The following is a 24,391-nucleotide window of genomic DNA, read 5'->3' as shown; positions in this document are numbered from 1 at the left end:
GTAATTAATTTTCTAATTGTGCTTAAACCAGTGATTCTTAAGTATGACATAAGTATAAAGTATTTTGTAATCGTAAAAAAACAATTCTAAAAAATACACTTTTAAAAATATCTATTATAATGAAGGCATCGTGCAATTTAAAGAACTACAGATACCTTTGAATTTAATGAATTGATTGATTAATTTATAATTTAAAGGCCATTATTCAAATGAATTATAAATTTATTCAATTTAAAGGTATCTATGTTTCTTTGAGTTGCGTAAATTCTACTTCTATTAGATTCGTTCACATTACAATCCAGGGACGGTCGGGGACAGTGTGGGCGAGTCGGAGACGAAAGTGAACAAGAGCTCTTCTCCGATCGTCCGCGATCGTCCCTGACCGTACGCGATGCGCAGTTGTACACGTTAGGTTAGGTTAATGCTGTATGTAAACAATAGTTGGTGAATAAAGAAGTGCAAATACAAAAAAGTTTGTTTACTTTTTGCAATAACCTAACCTAACGTGTACAACTGCGCATCACGTACGGTCAGGGACGATCGGGGACGATCGGAGAAGAGCACTTGTTCACTTTCGTCTCCGACTCGCCCACACTGTCCCCGACCGTCCCTGGATTGTAAGGTGAACGAATCTATTATATAATACTATTTAAACGATACCCTCAAGATATCATTTAATTTACACAGCAGATATCTGTAAGATATCATTGAATTTAGCACCACAGATATCTAAAAGACATCCTTAATTCTTGCTCAAAAGACATCCATAAGAGATCAAAAACATTTAGTATGACAACAGCAGACGTCTAAACGTTATCAATTAGTTGTCATTAGCTGATGTTTGTTTGCTGACAACTGATAACAATACGATGTCTTATCGATAATAATTAGGCGTCAATTTGACATCTTACTGATGTAGTTTTGATAACTTCGGTAGATATCAGCTGATGGTTCGATGATGTCGTATAGATGTCTTATTGTCACCTTAATGTTTTACCTCATAACAAACCCCAAATACACACTCAATGGGACAGTGTGGTTAATTTAAAAAAATACAAATTACATTAATCAATTAGCAAAAATGTATTTAACAATCGACGAATTATGCAAGATTGGAAATTGCATACCAGCTAGCAGAAATTTTATTAAAGGGGAATCCTCTTTACATAGTGGCCATATAACATGTCACAAGTTATCGGATGGAAAGACTTTTTTTAAATTATGGAATTTTGTTTAAAAACAGTTGATAATAAAGATGAGTCACTCAAAATTCTTGGAGCAATGAATAAATGTGGTCAAATTTTACATATCACATGTACTTGCAAGGCTGATTAAGTAAAAAATGCAAGCACATTCATGCTGCTTTGTTATTTTTCAACAAGTTTACAATATAATATAATTTAATATGGATTCTTAAAAATTAACTACACAGTCCCTATTGAGTGTGTACATCAGTGTAAACATTTTAAAATTTAAGAGGAATAAAAATTAGTGAGTCAGTTACTTTGTCAACAATGTTGCAGAGATGTTCAAAATACACTTTCAATTTACCTACTTATTACATACACTGTCACAACAATTAATTAATATTGATAAGGAATAAATTAGTTACACTTTGGAGCAGTGATTTAGTTTTGAGCCTGCCAAAAAGCCTTCTTTCGCTGCTTCCAAACTCACCAACAGATGGCGCGACCGCTTTGTTGCCAATCCCAGTTTGCAAGCAGCGAGAAGGCCTTTTTTGCAGGCTCAAAACTTCATCAGTGCTTCCAAGTGTAATTAGTTTATTATTTATGAATATTAATTAATTGTTGTGACAGTGTATGTAATAGATTAATTAGAAGATAAATTATGTCAAATTTTTACATATTGACCTCCTCCATCTAAATTGCGCTACCTATATTTTTTTACTTTATAGAAACGTTGCGCTTATTTTTATAGTGAAAATCGCTGGAGTGCGAAAAACTTTATCAATTAAAATTATACAGCAGTGAAAAAAGTTATCTGCTTTGGCCAGGAGTCGAACCTGGGCCTCCTTGCCGGGAAGGTGCGTTAACTAACTTTGCCACCATAGCCTTGGCGGACACCCTTCTCCACTGCTCTGTTTAGGCGTGTCTTAGGTCGAACGCTGATATCATAGATATTGATGTTGTTAATTTATGGGTAAGTATTATGTCACATTATTATATATTGACCTCTTCCATCTAAATTGCGCTATCTATATTTTTTTACTTTTTAGAAACGTCACGCTTATTTTTATAGTGAAAATCGTTGGAGTGTGAAAAACTTTGTCAGTTAAAATTACAAAGCAGTAAAAAAAGTTATCCGCTTTGTTTTCTATCAAACCGAATCTATAAAGTAAAAAATATAGATAAAACATATACATATAAAAATATTGTTCAGTTTTGTACCTGAATATTTGCCGACAAACCTTTTCGAAATTTAAATTGCGTCACGTTCGTTATCTTTACATTAAAGTTGAAGTAATTTTCCGATCATACGCCTTTATCATCGCGTACATTTGCAATGCCCAAGAGACCGTTTCACCTTTACTCTTGTACCTTTATTTATCAATGTACTAGAAGTTTCTACTTTAACTTTTGTCTCTATAAATATTGCTCTGCGAGCATAGTAAGTTAGTTAGCGCGCCACGGCGGCAGAGAAAGCTTCTCTCCGCTTGCCTTCACTTGAGCACATTTTCATAATTTAAGCACTGTAAATATATTGTATAAATTTTTATTGCGCATTTGCGTTACATTTATTTTCCGCCGTTAACCACTTCCACCTCTACACGACTGAACTGGATTGGGAGCAGCATAAAACCCCTTCCCTCGTGAACAATTATAGAGCGCGACGTTTCTATGAAGTAAAAAAATATAGATAGCGCAATTTAGATAGAAGAGGTCAACATATAATAATTTGACATTATACTTACCCATTGATTAACAACATCAATATCTATGATATCAGCGTTCGACCTAAGACCCACCTAAACAGAGCAGTGTAGAAGGGTGTCCGCCAAGGCTTCGGTGGAAAAGTTGATTAACGCACCTTCCTGGCAAGAAGGAGGCCCAGATTTGACTCCTGGCCGAAGCGGATAACTTTTTACACTGCTATGTAATTTTAATTGACAAAGTTTTTCGCACTCCAGCGATTTTCACTATAAAAATAAGCGCGACGTTTCTATAAAGTAAAAAAATATAGATAGCGCAATTTACATGGAAGAGGTAAATATATAATAATTTGACGTAATTTGACATAATACTTACCCATCTATTAATAACATCAATATCTATTAATCATAAGTGTATCTGTGATTAGCGTTGTACCATTGTTGTGAAAATAAGTGGCTTGCCAGTTTTTATTTGTCTTAAATTTTGTAGTGTTAACATTTGTGCAGTATACACTCAATAGGGACTGTGTAGTTAATTTTTAAAAATACATATCATATTTTTTAGTAAACAAAAATGTATTGAACAACCTACGAAATATGCAAGTCTCGCAATATGAAAAATGAGCCATTAAAAATTGTTGGAGGAATCAATGAGAGTGGTTAATCCTTCATGACATGTACTTGCAAGGCTGAATTCAGTAAAAAATTCAAGCATATTTTGGCAGTTTTGTTTTTTTGCAACAGGTAAGTAAATTACATTTAATTGTTTTATCAAAACTAATGATATTATTCATATTTATTTCATTGCATATTTCGTAAATTGTTAAATACATTTTCGTTCACTAAAAAATATAAGTATTTTTTAAAATTAACTATACGGTCCCTATTGAGTGTATACTCCACAAATGTTAAGATTACAAAATTTAAGATAAATAAAAATTGGCAAGCCACTTATTTTGTCAACAATGTTACAGCGCTAATCACATATACACTTCTAATTAATCTACCCATTACATACACTGTCACAACAGTTAATTAAAATTCAAGAAGAATAAATTAATTACACTTGGGAGCACTGATTGAGTTTTGAGCCTGCCAAAAAGCCTTCTCTCGCTGCTACCTGCTTGCAAACTCACCAACAGATGGCACGACCGCTATGTTGCTTTGGGGACCTTCACACGCACATATGAACACTACTGCTCTCCGTCCTTCCCCAACCATCCGCTAGGTGTCTAACCATTCAAGTTAATCTTCTCGCAAGTGTCTGGATCTCATGTTGGTTAATATATAAGGGCGTTTAAGGTGAACTAGGGTATCCCCAACGATATAGGAGTCTAAGGCAGGGAGTACGTCATTAGCCTTACTGATGAGTCCTGACGTGCTCCTGGGACGAAACATTACACAATCTTTTCTCTCTGATCATGGCATCACCTGAGCGCCATATTGCCAATCCCCATGGCTCGTAGGTATTGTAGCTCATCGTGGTTGCCGCTCTCTTCTTCTCACTCACTCTTATAGCAAGTATAGAAAATGCTTAATTAATTTTTTAAGCACAATTTCACGCTTGTCCGAAGATATGTTATGGATCAGATCGATAGGAAATTTTCAGCTCACACTCTGGTATTTTTATTTTTGTCGCACCTGTTACCGTTAAACAGATATACGTGAAATAAACTTTAGATGCGATTTTTACATTGATCCATCAATTAAAAAAGTTTTTAATTATTTTTTCTGTAATTAGCGTAAAAAAAAAATGTTAAAAATCAGAAAACGCCCTCTTGATCAACAAATTTCTAACTCAGAGCTTAAGCGAGTCGTCTACGGTGGTAGGACTGCAAGATACTACCCGGAGGACTTAAGGTGGACACTCGGTGGCTGCTATCTTTTTCTTAATAATATTTAATGAATTCTAGAAGAACTCTATCATTACGACATAACTTGTTAAATTTAGAACTTCACAATAAATTTATCTTCCGTTCACCGTAAGGAAATTAAATGAACTCATTTAGTTTACCTAAATACGAAATGAATGTATTTTGAATAGTTCTTGCTGTTTGAGTCTATTTGTTTTATGATATTACACATTTATAAAAATGAAAGAACGATAAACTTCTTGTTATGAAGATACAAATAAATAACAGTGAGTTAATGAGTGTAAGTTCATGAGTAATGCAAGGTTTCAATAAAACTTGAAGTATTATTTGTGGTTTATAATTTCCATTCTTAAAAGAAGTAAGGATCATGGAAACAAGAAAAAGATGATCATAATTGTAAAAAATTTTTTTGATTAGGGCAGTTCGATCAGGTTAAAGATTTAACTATCAGAATTAATAAAGATTTGTTTACAAATAAATAACGACATGAAGATCGATAGCGCTATCAAAATTTGAAGGCTTGGAAGTGCTTGGGAGCCGAGTAATTGATGATAAAATTCAGCCAACTTTTATACGTAGCCTTATAAGCTGTCGTCCTTTCTAGCCCTTATTGCATTGATCTCATATTAACAATGTACTCGAGGTACGAATTTTACTAATGACAAAACAATATCTAATGATCGTAAGTAATTTTATGAAACATCTTGAGGGTACTGAAAGGAGAAGAAATTAATTATTCAGTAATAGTCGATTACCCGAAGAATTTTTCAATCTGGTTTTCCAATAGAGAAAATATTGGTCACTCCTCAATAAAATTTCTCCTGGAACACAAGGAGAATAGTTTTGTCCAAATCAAAAGTCGGCTTTATTTATTGAACAATTTATGTAAAAAAAGCCAATTTTTCACTTAGTTTTTTACTTATAAATCTCTCAGTCAAAAATTATTAGCTATTATTTTAACTGTAAATTATAACTGTATTGACAGCTATAATCAGCTACAATAATAGCTATAATTGACTACAATGTAGCTATAATCATGTACAAATAACAGGTCATAAAAAAACACGAATATAAAGAAGAAAAAAAATGCTCTAGCTCACTTTGAAGCCGAGATACAAGAAATTGGCTTTTTTTGCTATAATGGACTGGTAATAAAATTTTTTATTGTGAAAAAATTGGTTATCATCTTTATGTATTTCTGCATCACACTGCTAAAGCACTTTATTAGTTTCATTGAAAAGAAAACTGAAAAAAAAAGAAATCAAAAAAGTCGCATTGTGATAGCCAGGACAGCCTGGCGCTCCCATTTGTGCCCATCTCTTGTGACTAAGTGAATAACGGGTTGCAGTACGCATGGATCAAAACACGGGCTATGGCTGGCGGGTGAAATTCATTAAGGACGTTCGGTAGTGTTAGTGGGGGGAAACATTTGCGCGGTGAGGGGAAACCAGCGATGAATGAAGATTTGGCAACGTCGTACGGGTCTTAAATGTGTGAGTGTTCATGTACACGCATCAGGTGTCTCTGCACACTCTACACTGTCTGCTCGTCTGCTGCGTGCTGCGTCGGTTACGACAGCGTTCGTGTATCAATGTTTTTGTGATAAAGCTGTAAGTAATTAACCGCTACATATCTTTCATGGGATGATATTTCAACGAACGTGTTTTCCGTAAAAGATGTTCTTGCGAAAATTCAAAGAATTTCTGATGAAAAAATGTATTCGCCAACTTTTTTCCCCATGTCGTCTATCATTCCCAAAACAGTGATTAAAAATCTAAGTCAAAATAAAGTAGATTTTAATATTATTGTTAATAAATTTATGGAAGGTAATGATGGTTTAAGATCGTTTCTAATAAATGGGCAAAGCCCTTTAATCAAAAGAGCTACCAGTGTAAATAAAATACTTGAATTTTTAAATGACTTGACAAGTCTCATACAGCATGGGATGTCAGATAAGTAGGATGATTTCTAAGATGAGTGATTCAAACTATGAGCATGTGATTTTGTAATGTGCAAAAAAATTGTATCTTAAGAAGAAATAATAAATTTGAAATTAAAAAAAAATAATAAATAGCGTGTTATTAACATTTATTGTTTTTTATGGGAAGGGGTGGGCGTTCTGTACATACACTCACGCACACACGTAAGCTTGTATTTTATGCGTGAATGCATAAATATCTACAATAATATTGAGATATTTACTGATCAACATCCTGGAACATTTTGAATTTCCCGCCACTTGCGACGTTGCCGTTGCGTTTCGGTCGAGCTTTTATTTAATTTTTTATTTATAAACGAATCAGACGATCGTCGCAAAACTTGGTATACATCAAATTAATAACATTATCTGTAACATATAAAAAAATTGGCCAAATTCACTGGCCCAATTTGCTTAAAACTGTGATTTAGTCAGTTCTCCCATAAGCGACAGTGTTAAAATGACTTAAGGTGGCTCCTCACTATAAATCCTACAAGAAGAGTAAGCATACTGCAACACAGCTTTTCATTGGCTGTGGAGGTTCTTGACTAAAAATGGATAGGTACCTATAGTCCCTTCAAAAAAAGTTTAGTCACATCTACACGGTTGACCTATATCGTACAATACAGTGACCCGAGCAGACGTATGTATACAAAAAGTACATAAGTCAGCCCCGCATTAAATTATTTTCTTAGTTCAGCGTCTCATTTATTTTCATTATAATTACGATTCCCCACAACTGCTATTCATTATACGTACAACTTTCTGACCAATTCAAACTACGCGGGCTACCGCTCTTCGGTGTAGCAGACGCCCCACACTTTTCATCTGTTCCGTGACTTGCACAGTTATCTACTATTTTCACAAAATATCCTATAAAACCCATGGTAATGTCCAAGTACCTGAATGTCGTTGGAAAGATTCTGATTTCTTATATCTGCTACACAGTTTTCTATTAAGAACTACAGTATCTTTGCTGAGATATCATACAACCTGCGCCACCAGTTTGACGACCCTCCATAAGAGGCTATGTTACAGAGTCTATTTTCCAGTTAGTTTTGTTTAACAATTTTGGTGGTGACGAGGTCTAAAATTTTGGGAAAAGACTCCTTGCACCTTCAAGAATCATCCTTTAAAATATCATTTAATACTCCAGTGTTTTGATTTAGTGAGGAGCCACCTTAACTTTGAAATTCAATATCTCGAAAACGAAACAGAGGAACCTCTTTAAATTTTGACTGGTTTATTGTAACAACAATAAAAACGTCTGGTCAAAATTTCAGAAAAATTCGTTGGAAAATTCAATCACTACCGAACGTCCTTAAATTGTTGTTTATTATAATTGTACAGTTACAAATATAGTAATAAACATTGAACATGCTTAATTATTAAATCTTCAATAAGTATATCTTTACTGTATTACAGGAAAAAAATAGATACTTTAAAATTGAGGATTGTTATTCTTCTAATACAGTGGGCACTTAAAACAAGAGTTGGCATTTTTTCAAATACATTTTCTTAAAAAATCTTAAAGAACAATTAAATAAAGATTCAAATAGTTTTACTTGCACAGAAATGAGTAAGTATTGTTCAGTTAAAATATTGAGTGTGGTGAGTTTCGATTGATTAAGAAGACTGCATACGAAGATTTTTCGGAAATACCTTCAACTCCGGAAAAAATACCGGACAGAATGGATGACGAAACTGATACCAATGAATCGCAAAAGTTTGTAGACAGACGATAGTTGTTGCGAAAGTAGTTTATCGAAAAAAAGGAAAATTTTAATGTATCAAAGAAAGCTAAAATTTTTTGTACACAAAAATGTGAATCAATACATATTTCTTACTACAGTCACATTTGCATTTAATTTGTCAATTAAGCATGTTTAATGTTTAATACTACATTGTAACAGTATAATAATGGATAACTTATTGAAATTCAAACGCTAGCCATACCCCCTATTTTGACTTATAAGTAGTCCATGGACCGAAGGATTTTTCAATTTTCTGTTATCCAGTAGAGCCAAAGTTTGTCATTTTCCTTCAAAACTGCCCAAGAAATACGGGAAAAATAGTTTTGTCCAAATAAAAAGCTGGCTATATTAATTTATTTAAGAATTTAAGAAAAAATGTCAATTTTTTTTAGTTTTTTACTTGTATCTCCGCTTTTATTGCTCTAAGAGATTTTTTTACCGCAAATCTCTTCGTAATAAAATTTTCTATAAAAAAAGATACTTTTCTAAATCCATTATTTATTGTTAATAATACGTTAATGGCAAGAAAGTGCAGAAGAAACACATTCTTATACTGAAAAACTGTCGATCGACGTGAACTATCGGGTTAATTTAAACATCACCGTAAAAGAATATAGATATTAAGTTGCACAACAAATAGTTATTTGTGAAATTGCAAAATAATCGTTAGCTTTTTGTTGATTGGTTATTTGAAATGAAACTTTAATTGATGTTGCCGCAAGTGTCGAATTGCGGCTGAAAAGAGAAAAGTTGTGGAGTTGCGGCTGAGCGATAAGATTCGTTTTCTAATGTATGTCGAATTGCGGCTAGGTATTTTCTTATCTGTGGTCGAATTGCGGCTGAGTAACGTTCCCATTACTAATTGATATATAACGACATTTTTTCGTCACACTTTACCCAGGCTTCGGACTGGCAGTTCTAAAACTGACGTGTTTAAAAAATATGAACAAGTAAGTGAATCATGGTCATCTCGGTCTTTTCAGCATATATACAATCACACAGGTAAAAATTTTTTGGATACAGTTTTTATAAAATTAAATCGAGTGCTTACTCCTTGTTGATATCGTAACATGTCAAGTCTTGAGAAATTTCCTTTCCTTGCGTTGTCTTTGATTTTTCCCACTACTTCACATTTTTACGTACACTTCTGATTGAACATTCTTCTTCTGAATGGTTTTTATACAATTTGCTTAGACCAAGCTTTTGGATTATTCGCCACCAGCTTTGGCCCAAATGAAACCTACAGGCCCAGATGTTTGTATTTGGCAGACTGTTATTAACAGCACTGTGAATTGCTGGCTCAAAATCTGCGTAAATGGTATTCGATTTGAACGACAGCTTTAGTTTCTTACATTCTTCATTCAATTAATATATTAAAAACTTGTTCGTACGAAGAAGTACTTTTGTCAGGAAGTAAAAAAAAGGCTAATGGGACATAAACATTATTTTGTTGACCATGGTCGATGAATAATTGCTTAAAAAATTTCCTTTCTCACTGATACGGAACTTCATTTTTCAAAAAACAACAATTAAATGAAAAGAAAGAATTATTAGATGACTGGTGAATATATGCGTCTTCTTGCTGGCTCAGTTAACGCAAAACTGACTGACAATATTATTGTATGTCGATGTAATATAGATAAATACGTAAATAATAACAGTAACCGAAATTCGACAGTAGATAAGAAAAGGCCAGCCGCAATTCAACATAAATTAGAAAACGAAGCTTATCGTCCAGCCGCAACTCGACACTGATTAAACGCTTACTTTTACTCGAGCCGCAACTCGACATCAGCCGATATTGCATACTTTGGGATCGGTTTATCGGCGTTTGGCTACGATAAAAACATTGTATTTAATATTAGTAATGATAAGAAATGAAAACATAATTGATTTTTATTAGTTTTGACATTTTTCCAGCAAAAGTTGTAGTTTGCAACTTAAACAATTGCAAATATCTCAGTTAATTTTGCATACTTTCTCCTAACAAACGTCATTAGGTTTGTCATCAAAAAACATAAATTTAAAAAAAAAAAGAATGCTCTAGCTCATCCTGAAGCCAAGATACAAGAAATTAGTATTTTTTGCCATAACGGATTGATTATCGAATTTTTTATTGCGAAAAACTTTGTGTACTATCTTCATGTATTTTTGCATCACACTGCTAGAGCACTTTCTCAATTTTATTGAAAGGGAAGCTGAAAAAGAATCAAGAAAGTCGCATTGTCACAGCTAGGGCAGCTCAGCGCTCCCATTTTTACCCTTGTTTTTACCACTCTGTTGCGACTGGGTGGCCGACTCTATCTTGACTCTCATTATAAAATTAAGTAACTGCAAAATAAATAAATAAATCATGAGCTTTTTAATCATATCAAGAAAAAGTAGGTTTGTTTTAGGCTATATTGTACAATATTTTATCAATGAGATGATTGCTTATAAAAAGATATGTAAAGTTTGTAGATGTGATAGTCTGATTTTACGTAAATAGGTACTACAGGTGCGATGAGCTACTTTAATTATTTGCTGGGAATCATCATGTAATTAGTACTTGCTAATTAGAAGTAGCAAATTTTATCTAATACTTAATCTTAAAAATTCAATAGAACAATAATTATAATCATCAAAGTAACGCAGGTCTGGTTAATGCAGAGAAAATGACTTATTATATTCTATTTTATTTTATTTTCATTATGTAAAGTAGACTATGCACACATCTGATTAAAAATAAGTGTGCTGCAAACATAACTTAAATTTACAGGGTGTTTGGCGAATGGAGAACTATACATCCTTTAAATTTTTTGTTTGATTCAGAAAATTTCTATTACAATATTATATTAATGTAGATTTAGATTATTCTCAAAAAATAATTTTTATTGATGGACACTTATTCGTATATAAATATTGTTAACAGAAAACAATGATCTAATTTGTCTTCTACTACTCACAAAACCCAATCTTTCACAATGATAATCATAGCTTACAAGTCATAATATTTCATATTGCGTCTGAAAGCAATTGGTACGCCTTATTAACCATATACGTAGCACTAATTTTAACAATTGTTTGGATTGTAGTACCATAATTTTTTCAACAGAAACTACAATTCTATAAAGCTTACTTTCTTAAACTCTCTATTAACGAATGTAGCTGGTAAGCAATATATAATGTTCTAGCACCATCTGCACGCGTTTAAAGCAGAATACGCCAGTCTAACATCTTAATTAGTTACGTTTTATTTCACAGTACAATCTTCATTCAGAATATAATAATACTTAACACTTATAAAAATTAGTGCTGTATAACTGGTGTTAATGACACATAACAATGGCTTCACAACGCAATATGGGATATACTATGACTGCCATACGCTACTTTTGTTATTGTTAAAGATTAGTGATTATGGACAGTAAGAGACAAATTTGTTAGTATACTACTTACTAACCCAACCCAAAATTTGTATAAAAAAATTGTCTTTCAAATGTATTTTTTAAGAATAATCTAGATGTTCAACATCGTGATGAAAATTGTTAGAATCAGTCTACAAATATAAAATGTTATTCAGCCCCGCATTTGCAACAGAGCTACAATAAATTTTTACATATTTACGAATATATTATGTGTATGTACACAAGCAATAAATTGTATTCTTTTATCATTTATAGTTACAACGAAATAAAAATGCCCGTAATTATTTTTTTCAAATATACAACTTATGTTTTTCGTTAAAATACTTTTTTAAATTGTTTAAATATTACTACACTTATTAAATGACACTACACAAACAATACCGTACGTTATTTACATAAATACAAATATCAAAGCTTTTAGGTATATGCATATTTAAATATCATTGATGTTCCTCAAAAATATTAGAGGCCCGGTAGATACAAAGTTATTACAAAAAATTTCCAAAGCTTATAGTATCAAGTACTAATGATATTTACCAAGTAACGTTCGGAGGGAATAACTAAATTCTTTTGATTGCATGGCAACAAAAAAATTGAAAAATTTCCAAAAACAGAGCATCCAAAGAAGTTAATAAAAAACTTGTGGACGACATTTATAAAAAGTATGCAACTGCAAGATAATTTGAAAGTTACTTTATAAAACACAGCAATTAACACAAACTCAAGAGATTTTCCAAAAATTTTGTGTACACATGACATACGAAACACTTTGTGTTTTTTCAAATGTAGGTTTAATTCTATCTAATACCGTATGCTAGTAATATTGATGTAACAATACTAATGACAATAATAATAATAGTAAAAATAATAATAATAACAAAATAGGAATAACAATAATAACATAATGCTGTATATGCATATTTGCACATAAGGTAGTTGCACTTAATAGTATTGAATTTGAATATGCATGGTTACACATTCAACAGGAGTTTCATAGCTTTTTGTCTCCCAAAAAAGTTCCATAAAAGATGTGGATGGGGAGTTCCTGACACCATTCGGGCGTCCCTACAACAAATATTTTTACATAAAGGCTGGATTATTTTTTTACAATTATTCTAAGTATTCCATTCTTGTGAATAATAAGGTAAATTATTACAAAAATTGGCAGATGTGTACTTTACGACTCCTTACGAGAAATTTACTGCAGAACTTGCAATGCTGCCAACATGACAACGCAGGAAATTCTAAATTATTCAGGCAATAAATTTGAATGTAAATATGCGGTCGGTAATTCTTCTGTCGGTACTTAATAGGATTTGTTTATTTTTAACACAGACATTACCAAACTATTACTGTGGGTGAACCATGGTCGAACAAGAAAAAAAATTTTATGATTTGTTATTAACATTAAAATTAACCGCATTAGTGATTTTGAATTTCCCGCGCTGTATTAGATTGGTAGCACTGCAAGTTCTGAAGCTAACTTCTCGTAACGAGTCGTAAACTACACTTTTACCCAAAAATTGCTTGACAAGTAGAACTATACACACACACACACACACACACATATATATATATGTATATATAAAAGCATCCAATTCATCCCTCACTGTTGAAAAAGATCGTAGTTGAGCGTCATTTTTTCGGTGGTGAAACTCTCAAACAAGTCCAACAGCCGATAATTTCCCTGCGTGGAAAAGTCTCGCAGCCAATTATTGAAGGACATGAGAGCCATGTACTGTTCGATTTGCCCATAAAAGCTGATGTTACCGAGTGGAGGGATTGTGCAAAGAATAATTTTAGCAGGTGACAGGCCATAATTCCTTCTTAGTTTTTCCAGCAAATTTTTATACTCCTTAATCATTTGGTTGCACGTTCTTCTCTGTGGGAGTATCATACAATTTAGACATGAACGGATGGTTAAAAATTGTTTCTTAAAACCATTTGCAAGCTAAATGTTATATTATTTTCTAGATAGCGGTAAGAAAAAAGACCTGGAAATCTAAATAGTAAGACTAAAAATAACTTTCAAAGCAAATGAAATAATAACAATAATGGTTTACGTTGTAGATGTCTACAGTTCCAAGGTTAATGACAAGCTTATTCGTGATGATCTTAATGTTGTCCAACCTATCCGCTGCTTTTTTGATGGTCATGCCTGATTGGACAGTACCGACTGTAAGGGCTGATTTTTCTAAAAAAGTTATAATCATGGATCTTCATATTGTACCTTAACTTTTCAAATAATAATCCAGCATCATCATCACAGTTATCATCATCAACTTACGATTTATTCGCTCTAACTTCACCGGTAGGTACTTTATGCAAAGTTGAAGGAAGTAATCATCACCCATCAACTGCGATGTCCCAACGATCGGCTCCGTGCATATAGGCTAAAATAAAATCGTTATTTCAATCTACAAAACTCTGCAACATGATACAAACATTACAAAAAAAATCAAGCGCAAGGAGTCCCGGGACCTCTGATAGAAGCGAAGCTGCCTTATGTATATTGCAACAAAAAATTATTTAACACTAATTTTGCTAGTAATGTGTGTAGATACACATATGCCAAAGCATACGAGCACCCACACTCATACATACACACATTTATATGTAGGGGTCATTGTACCAAAAACGGTGTATTTTATGTCCCAGTTGATTACTATACGCCGTGTAAGGAGATATCAATCTGAAAACTGTATTACAGAAACTTAAGGGGGTTAGAGCGAAAAACAAATTTTTTACGACAGTCTTCGAAAAATTATAATGCGTTTGTTTTCATTACGTTACCAACATATTGAAATTTCAGGAACCGTAGCGTCACAGTTTTTGAGAAAAAAAAATAGCAAACTTAGTATCTTACACACAGAATCTTCTTAGAAAGTCGTCACGACATGTACATTTTTACCAACAGCTTGGAAAATATTTTTACAATTCTTTCGAAAAACTAGTATGTAATTGTAAGTAACAATTAAAATAACATATTCAAATTTGAGGAAGCAAGCCGTCACGGTTTAAGAAATACTTTAATTAAAAATTTTACGAAAATGCTATTGGTATATCTATATACAGCAGATGAAAAATAAAACATGGAGCATAAATTCGATTTTGTAGTATTAATTTTTTATTTTCTCACTTGTTAGTAATCTTCTGCTGTACGATATGAAATAGCTCGCATGATTTATCAAGAATAGTCATAAAATACACTAATTTTTAATTTTAATTAACTTTTGAGACTGGCTGTACCGCTCTAACCCCCTTAATCAGAACTAGTGGATGACACAGGTGTAAACTATGTACATAGAATATCCAGCCGCATAAGTATAATATACGACGTCGTAGCTAGTAAGTATACGAAGTCGGTGATAGGCCTTTGAGATGGCAAAACTCAATCGCTTTCAAGCTTATATACGACCGACTCCAATTACTATAGTAGTAACAGCTAGGTATGCATATTTATTCTCACGTTCTGCTGCTGCTGTGACTGAGTGGAGTGGGGAAGGTATGTTAGTCGTTTTGAATCAGTCACTTTTTTTCAGCTCATTTCTGACCTCATGGCGCAAAGAAAGCTTCATTAAAAAAAAAAACAAGTGTTAGTGCTTAGTAATTGGGTGTGGTTTTAACAAATATTTTAAAATTTAACAAACAAACAATTAGACAGAATAATAGATAAGAGACGTGCTGCCAGGACTCGCCACATTTTTCATTAGAGCTCACAGTCAGCTAATCTTCTGGTTATTTCAAAACAACTTACTCTACGCTGATAAAATTTTTAATATCGCCCTTGCTGCACTTATCACATACGCTTTCACACTCATCCTTGATCGTATATGTAATAAACACAGTACATATATACGCAGGCTTAGGAAAAACATTCTGTAGTACTGCTTTATTTTAAGTCGGGTAGTATAACATGCCAGTGAATGTAGCTTCATGAAAAAAATAAAATTCCTCATGAATAAAAACATTTTTAAAGAATGAGAACTGATAAAAAATGAAAAATTTATCCATAGAACTTCGTACCATACGTACCACAAAATTAGAACAGAGAGAGATAAATATATTTCATACTTAGATCACCACTTCGTGTCCTGAGAAAAGTGTTCTTATTCATTGATTAATTAATTAATTTTTTTTTTAGGGGAATCATTTTAAAAAATAAAGTTCAAAATTTACTTTCTATATATATATATATATATATATATACACTAGCGGGGCTCTCCACACCCCTGCGCACTCCGCACGCCAACCCCCCCCCCCAATTTCCTGTTTAAAACTAATGAATGAAATGAAAAAGTTTCTCATTTTTCGTTTTTTTCCATACAATATTTTATCGAAAATTAACCTTATCAAAAATATTAGCACATTAAATTTCAAGGTAAAATATTAAAATATGATAATTTTTATAATTTAAAAGTTAATCAAATAATCAAAAACATGAAAAAATTAGCAATACTTTTGACAAATTAATTACTTATTATAAGCTGGTCTTTGCGTCCTATTCGCGTTCTTACCATGCACAGAGATTTGTATGAAGTAACTTAAAAATTTTAGGTAAAATCATCGAAGTTGCTAATCGATGTATTCAGGTATGATGTCTGATGTCGCACAAACACATAGTCCAGAAGTAATGGAGGCTTACAATAAGATTTTACAAAACATGAAAGAAGAAAAAATAACTTATCATAGCACATACCATGCTACTCATAAAGGAGTTGATAAAACAGACGATAATATTTATATAAACTTTCCAACAGAATTTTTAAATAATATTCGAGAAAGACTTCCACTACACGAATTGAATTTAAAAATTAATGCTTTAGTTATATTAATAAGAAACTTAAGTATCATCACTCCCTTTTATTTTGTGCAGAAAACAATTTCTCTTTGCATTAGCTTTTTCGATGACTATTAACAAATCTAAAGGTCAAAGTTTCGATTCTGTAGGATTAAGTATATGTTTAAAAACCTTTATTTTCTCATGGACAGTTATATGTTGTCCTTTCGAGATGTAAAATCCAAGTAATATCTTTATTTAAATTAAAGCTAAAAATAAATTTGAAATACAAAATATTGTTTGGTCTGAAATTTCGCAATAATTCAAAAAAATTTAGATACTCATACATCCACATTATCCACATTGAGAAATGTTTTTAAAAAATTTAAGGGTAGAAAATTTGTGATCCATCTACGAATGTTTTATATTTTATAATGTTATTTGTAATTTGTAAATTTTATTTTAAAAAATAAAAAATTAAGAAAAAAAGTAATCATCTGTTTTTTATATGTACACAAATATTTTCCAGGTTCTTTGGAAACGTAATAAATATTAATGCAAAAAAAATTACAATGATTTGACATTATCAATTGAAAAATTAAAAGTTTTTACTTATTTTAGGTCACACAATGCAATTGAGGATTTATCATTGAACTCACACAATTGATTAAATACAACTTGTAATGAAAAATTATGTTTCAGTTTGAAAGATTTATTCATCTGCAATGTATGTAAAACAAAATTTTTGAATCCTGAAAAATTAATAGAACATAAGAAGACGTATCAAAAATTATTATATGTTTGTGATACTTGTAAAATTGTATTTATTGTGAAACAAAATTATGTTAGACATCAAAAGGAACACAGTTAAAAAAAAAAAAACAATTACATGCATATATTGTAATAAAAAATTCAAGAGATCAACACATTTAAATAGACGTATGAAAATTCACAGTAAATGTGAAGTTAAACAAATTTGTACAATATGTAGCGAAGGATTTTCAAGGTCAGAAAACTTTAAAAGACGTATAAAAATTCAAAATTTATAAATTCATAATGTACAATGTTTTCGAAATAAATTATTATTTTGGTACACGAATAGTTTATTTTTCTTTATTATTACAGGATATTATTATAAAAAATTTTACTGTCATACAAGTTCAAGACTTCTTAAAAATATATCGAAGTCTCTTTTACAACACTTGAATTGATTTGCCCAATCAGAACAACTGTCCAACAAAACGCAATCATTTTCTAAACTGTTAAGGTTATTTAGAAGTAAGGTGGGGGTGGAAGGGTATTTGAGGGGGATGCATGGGGATGTAATTAAATAGATAAACAGCACAATTTGAGCGCGCGGTGGCACAGTCAGCTTGGTCGTGGGTCGGCACGTGGGAGACCACGGTTCGTTTCCCGGCCAGTGTGACTTTTTCGGGCAAGTACCTCTGTGAATTGTCACATGTGCTTTTTCACCACGAAATGCTCCTTAAGGAGGGTTTAGGCGACCTCCTTGCAGCATAATTACCTAATTTCCCCCTACTCCCCTCCCAGTAATGGGAGATCTCCCATCCCTTTTCTCTTCCTGCATCAAAGTGCTAAGTGCCCAGAGTAGTGCCCTTAATAGGAGCCAGACGTAAAGCACGGTAATAAAAAAAAAGAATGAAAAAAAAAGACAAAACAGCAAGAGAACAAACAAATAACAAGGTATTTTGAGGGGGATGGAGGGGGGTTAGAGGTTGAATCCACTCGAAATAACTATATATATATACACATATATATATATATATATATATATATATATATATATATATATATATATATATATATATATATGTTTAAGGGTATGGTGGACGAGGAAAGCAAAATGAAAAGTTAACTTTCGTAATATATTTTTCCAAGGCCACAATTTTGAAATCATTGGTTAACTCTAGCCTAAGACATGCATATAGAAGTACAACTTCAAAAAATGTATTCCTACTATGGGCAGTTTTTTTTCTCTTTGAACGTGTGCTGCGTACGAATAATATAGTTCGTACCTAGTGCGCATTTCACCACCAAGCCAAGCACAAGAAGTCCTTTAAGCCTGGTGCTTGCTCTGGTGACATGCACCTCCAGGTACAAAAACTGCTATTGATAGCTATTAATCTAAGATGAAAAAAAAAAATATCTTACGTGATCGATATTGGGCGTAGTGATGATTGAGGGTCGCGGCATTTCATCAAGTGGAGGCTGTTTAGTCTTCTCCGTGGTACTACTGCCGAATGACGAAAGTACAAGCCTTCTTTTGTCATGCACTACCTGTCGGCTGAGTTTTTCCCGGTAAGATCTTTCTTTTCTCTGCATGGCTTTGTTGTTGATCGTCTGTAGGAGCAGAAACATTTGGTTTTTGCAGGGAGATACGAGTCGAAAATAACCGGGGATAACATTTACGACTTTTACTGAATGAGATCATTATAATAATAATAATAAAAGTAACAACAACAACTAAAATAATAACAATCGTAGTAGTCATCATCACAATAATAATAGTAATGGTTATTTTATTAAAATTCGTTAGTATTAAAAAAGTGACTATTATTGTTTCAGCAATGATAACGATATTATTCTACGTCTTACCGTGTAGGTTCTCGGGTCCTTCTGCTTAGCGATTAGTCGGTGTAAGTGTTCCGTCTTTTTGTTGGGCTCAACGATGAGTACGTGCGCGCCAGTGTCATTTTTAATGGATTTGACCTCTGGTATGTCCCGCATCAGGTGAAATATGCTGTTATAGCCAATTCTCAAATAAGGTATTTCCTCACCAATGATCTTTCTGTACTCATCTGCAATCGGAAAAATCATTTAGTACTTTTGTATCACATCATACTACTAACAAATACATGGTACAATACATTAAATATAACTGTCTTTCCATGAAAGATTTGATCTGCTTACCCCTGATTTCGCTGATAGGCATGCCATTCTTGCGGGTGAGGATGCAGGCTCTGATCGCACTCTTGACGTCCTCTCGCTTCGCATTTTCTTCCAAACTGACTGGCTTCTACATAAGATCAGGATCAATCATCATTCAGTTGAGTAAAACAAAAATCATTTTGAGTACGATAAAAAAAAAAAAAAAAAAAAGAAAGAAAGAAATCAGTGGACAGTGGGTGGGTGCTTAGGTACCCAAATAAGAAGTTATACTTCTATAAAACTATATAGGAGATAGTATAGTTATAAATATACCTGCTATGAAACGATATTGTGTACAAAGGTGGTGCAATTATCGTTGGAATGAGTATACCCACGTTAGTTGAATGTGATAAGTCTTTTAATATTTTATAACTGAAAAACTATAAACATTATATTATGATGGCACAATATAATATTAACAATATGTAGGGCAGCCAGTTTAAGACTATACAGTTTCATCGAATCTTCCGATGATTTAAGGCGGTAATGTCCCAATGTATAGTCAATACGTGTTCTGAAATACATTATGTGTTCCGAAACAAACAAGTGAAAATAAATGTGGCAACGCTGTATGAGGCGAAAACCCTCTGTATATCTATTTGTATAAGTATAGATACGTTCAGAGGTTATGGTATACGTCAACATTGAGTTGATGATAAAATCTCCGTTGCAACGTCTTCACGGATCTTTAAATACACACTTTTAATTTGTTATAACTAAACAACGGTGAAGCTATGGGTGCTATTCTTGAATCATGATTAAAATATACTATTTTACATTATACTTCAATTTCAGCAAAGCCTGAAATTATTTTAAATTGCAATCAGTAAAATACTCTTTTTCCGATAAGAGTACGTGTTGAATAGATAATTTATTTCTTGAAAACAGTGAAGGTAGGGTGTCTGAAATTTTAACATTTTATTATTCATATAATTGTTGGCTTATACAAATTTTTTCAAGGCGTTCCTAAATTTTTGAATTTTGTGACACTAAGGTAAAAGCACCAGTACGTGAACACTTTTTCCATAAAGTCTTTGTTTTCTCATTTTTATTGAATTTCTGATTTGCATAACAACAAAACAGTCATTGCGCCAGTAAGTTTATATTTTTTCCTTTAAAAAAAAAAAAACAAATAAGTTTTTCTAGGTCATGTGTACAATTAATAAATTAATTTTAAAGTTTTTTTACCAATGACCCAGTAGATGAACAGCGTGTTCAGGTATTGGTACCGATACGTATTTTTGACCGAGTACTTGAACATCCCATGTTAATTAAATGGGAGAGAGGTTATGTTAGCTGCCTTCTACTGATTTCTATTTTTATTATGTATTGCAAATAACCAAATCGAAAAATTTCTTTCTAATTTCATTGGTAACATATGAAAACTATAACGACTGGCTTGACATACTATTATTATTGATTAACAGTGATTTCAATCATTTTTATGTGTTCGAGTACTGGGTATAGGTAAAACCTAATGGTACCAGTACCTGAACAGTCTCACAAGCCACCTCATACAAGTTGCACGAATAAATAATTTTTTTCTCGTTGAGTATAAAGACTTACTGAAATGTAAATTTTGTTTTATCTAAAGAACGATCAAAGGATATCAGAAAATTTTTTTTTTATCCACTTAAATTGAAAATAGTTTATTCAAGCTGTTCAATCTACTGGTGCAATTTTAGGAAGTGTTCATGTACTGATGCTTTTACCTTACCCCTTTAAAAAGAACTTCCAACACCCTACGCTGATTACACCTCTAACGTCAAGTTCACACACTTATTGCTACTCCATACTCAATACCCAAAATATAATTATATCTCAAAAATTAAGACAAACTATCTTGTAGTACCGCTTTCTTCGATAGCATAGTAGTAGGTACATGCTAGTACAATGAATGTCCCTTCAGGATGTTTATCACACATGTTTTTTTGCCAGATATTATTCAAGCATCAAAAGTATACTTCAAATACTATAAGAAATACCTAAAAAAAATTGCAGATCGTTTAACTGTGCCCTTTTTCACATATTTGATTTTAAAAAATTACAATTCGACATGTAACCTTATGGAAAAATTACTTAAAACTGCATTTATAAGATTTTTATAAACCTCCCAATTTTTGCTTGTATAAAAGATTATTTTTAGCTAAACCTGTTTTAATCCAAATAGATCTACTTTTTTTTCAAAAAAAATCCACTTCCGTTACACTTTTTTTCAAGGTCACCAGTCTGGAATCGTTGATGTACTCCGTAGGACAGAACGAAGGCATTACGTAATAACACAAGAAATAAGGGATCAATCATGCATAAAAACGTGTATATAAGTACATCAATTAGAGAAAAATAATTTTCAGCGTTGCTGTATATATTTGCGCTCTTCCCTGCACCTCTCTAAACTTTGAGCTGAACTTTTTCCCTACTAACTATATGTGATAAACGTCCTGAAGTCAAAAAATCACCTCAATCATAAAGGAAAACTTGTGGGAGAAGAAAAACAATTAAAATTAACACTAAAAATAATTTATAATCATCATAAGAAAAAGTAATCGAGATTCTTTTATTGAGACCGCTTATGGCAGAGTAAGTAAAGTACTCGGCTCATGTGCAGGAGGTCGGGAGTTCAAATCTCTTTGCAAACTGGTTTTTTTAAAGAATTGATTTAAAAAAATAAAATAAAATTCAAAATGTGTGGTGTGGTAGAGTTGTGTAAGAGAGGACCGGAAGTACGTCAAGAAGGGTTGGGCGAAGGGGGGAGAATCAAACAACATTCACTTCCGTTACACTTTTTCTCAAGGTCACCGATCGGAAATCGTTTATTTACTCTGTAGTGCAGAACGCGCCTATAAAATCATACTTCTAAAACAGACAAATTGACGAGAATTTTTCAATCTATTAAATAATTTATCGAATCAACGGTCATTTTTCGAATCAAGTTGTCCGACAGAATGCTAGAAGAAGCTTCTGATGGGTAGAATTTTTGTAGATATGTATTTAATTGGATTTTGAAGAAACGTGAGATAACGTTACTCACTGTATGGTTAAAGAGTTTTGGAATTTCGTTACTTAACGACATTATACAGACTCAAGAGCCTTAGTGCATATCAGCATAGTTCTTATGTAAAATGGTTAAAACATATGTGCAATAACTTAAGTCTGAACGTTAAAGTTCCAAAAAATGCGAAAATGATCATTTTAAATCATGAAAAACAAAACAAACAAAAAACCAGTAATTTTTAATGTTTCCGTTATCATCTCTCAAAAAGATGGGGACGAGATGGGATACTATCTCACCCTTTAGTTTTTTAAACTTATTTTTCATGTACTATTAGGCCACTGAAATGTATGTTTATACATCTAAATGAGAGCAATCGATATGTTAACATACATTTTAGTAGCTTGAGTGTGACTGGTGTAGGATTAACGAAGTTGCAATAACATGATAGTCCAAAATGCTTTATAATTTGAAACGTTGTTAAGAGATGTTTAAAGAATACGTTGAAACTTTGACACAGCATTTAAATTGTTGACACCTGATATTGCTTTTCAGAAATGAGAATGGCCATTTTTTCGCACTAGAAATACTCTATTTCTCAGAAACTATGCAACTTAAAAAAACTTTTTTAAAGATTTTTTTGTTAAATATTCGAAAATATATAAAATAAAAATTCTTGGCTAAAATGAACAGTAAGAATCGAACTACGATCGTCGTTCGTTAAACGCAAACATCTGGAGCGAATACTTTTATTCTTCGAATAAACATATAAGTACATTCACTGTAAATAAGTAAGTATACATGCACAACACATTTAGTTTTCATATGAAGAGTACCCTTGAGAGTATACCAATTATTATGATTTCGTTATACAAAAATTCTTGGGCGTATATGTAGATAGCTATATGAAATCTTTAAGTAGATAGCTATATGAAATCAGATCTTTGACACATCTATCACCCAGCATCTAGTGCACTGACTAGTCAACTGTCTATCAGCTTTGAGTTACAAGAAATATACATTTTATCAATGATTCCTGATATTTGTGCATATTTTCATTTGTAAAGTTTGCATCACAATAATTGAACAATTATGTCTTTAAACGTAATCCACGAATACAAATAAAACTATGTAACGACCTTAGTCTTACAGATATTTTTTTTACTGTCTTCCATCACCAGTTTGTTAAAGAAAAAGAAAAAAGCTCTCATACTCTAACGTGACGCAGCTCTCGCCTTCTGACTTGGCAAAAGAGAAAGTTAAGATTCTTAAATTTACAAATACAAAATACTTATCTTTTATAAACAACACAACTGAAGAACATATCTATATTAAAATACAAATAATCACTTACGGGTGGTATATTAACCATGTTGTTGGATTGGGGGTCAATGTACTTCATCGTGTTAGAGAGCACCACAGAGAGCATCCACAGAAACAAACGAAGTCAAATACTTATAGCTACTCTAAGGAAGGTCGCTTAGAACTTAGAGTTGTTTGCAGCTATGAGAATCACTTTAGCTAACTGATCCGCAATATTAGAATTTGAATATTGCAAGTATGATGTTGCCCCGATAAAACTTGGAATATTACAGGCTGCTATGGGTGTGGTAGCAACTACTATTCAGAGTTCAAAGCTCGCACTTGTGAATCCGACCCCCTCTTTGCTAATAATTATTTTCGAAGAAAGGGAAATTGAGATTCAAGAATCGGGAAGGACGAACAGCCAAGAATGAGAGAAGAAGAAATAGATGTTGTGTTGTTGAT

General features: G+C 32.4%; 1 protein-coding gene across 1 annotated transcript; it reads right to left on the bottom strand.

The window, feature by feature from the left end:
* Window positions 1-11,171: 11,171 nt before the first annotated feature.
* On the bottom strand, window positions 11,172-24,288 carry LOC106642594 (maternal effect protein oskar). The gene is made up of 8 exons (XM_014357424.2): window positions 23,979-24,288; window positions 19,615-19,720; window positions 19,300-19,502; window positions 18,856-19,044; window positions 14,191-14,296; window positions 13,967-14,097; window positions 13,514-13,785; window positions 11,172-12,968 (listed from the first exon to the last, which is right to left on the bottom strand). Exons 1-8 carry the CDS (start codon window positions 24,051-24,053, stop codon window positions 12,875-12,877), a joined length of 1,176 nt encoding a protein of 391 aa, XP_014212910.2. The 5' UTR covers window positions 24,054-24,288; the 3' UTR covers window positions 11,172-12,874.
* Window positions 24,289-24,391: the final 103 nt, after the last annotated feature.

This window comes from Copidosoma floridanum, unplaced genomic scaffold (genome assembly GCF_036245765.1).
Source record: "Copidosoma floridanum isolate Cflo_tuat_1 unplaced genomic scaffold, Cflo_Japanese_pri ptg000030l, whole genome shotgun sequence".
Classification (NCBI taxonomy): domain Eukaryota; kingdom Metazoa; phylum Arthropoda; class Insecta; order Hymenoptera; family Encyrtidae; genus Copidosoma; species Copidosoma floridanum.
Note: the sequence above shows the minus strand (reverse complement) of the source record. Positions and strands in the feature narration are given on the sequence as shown.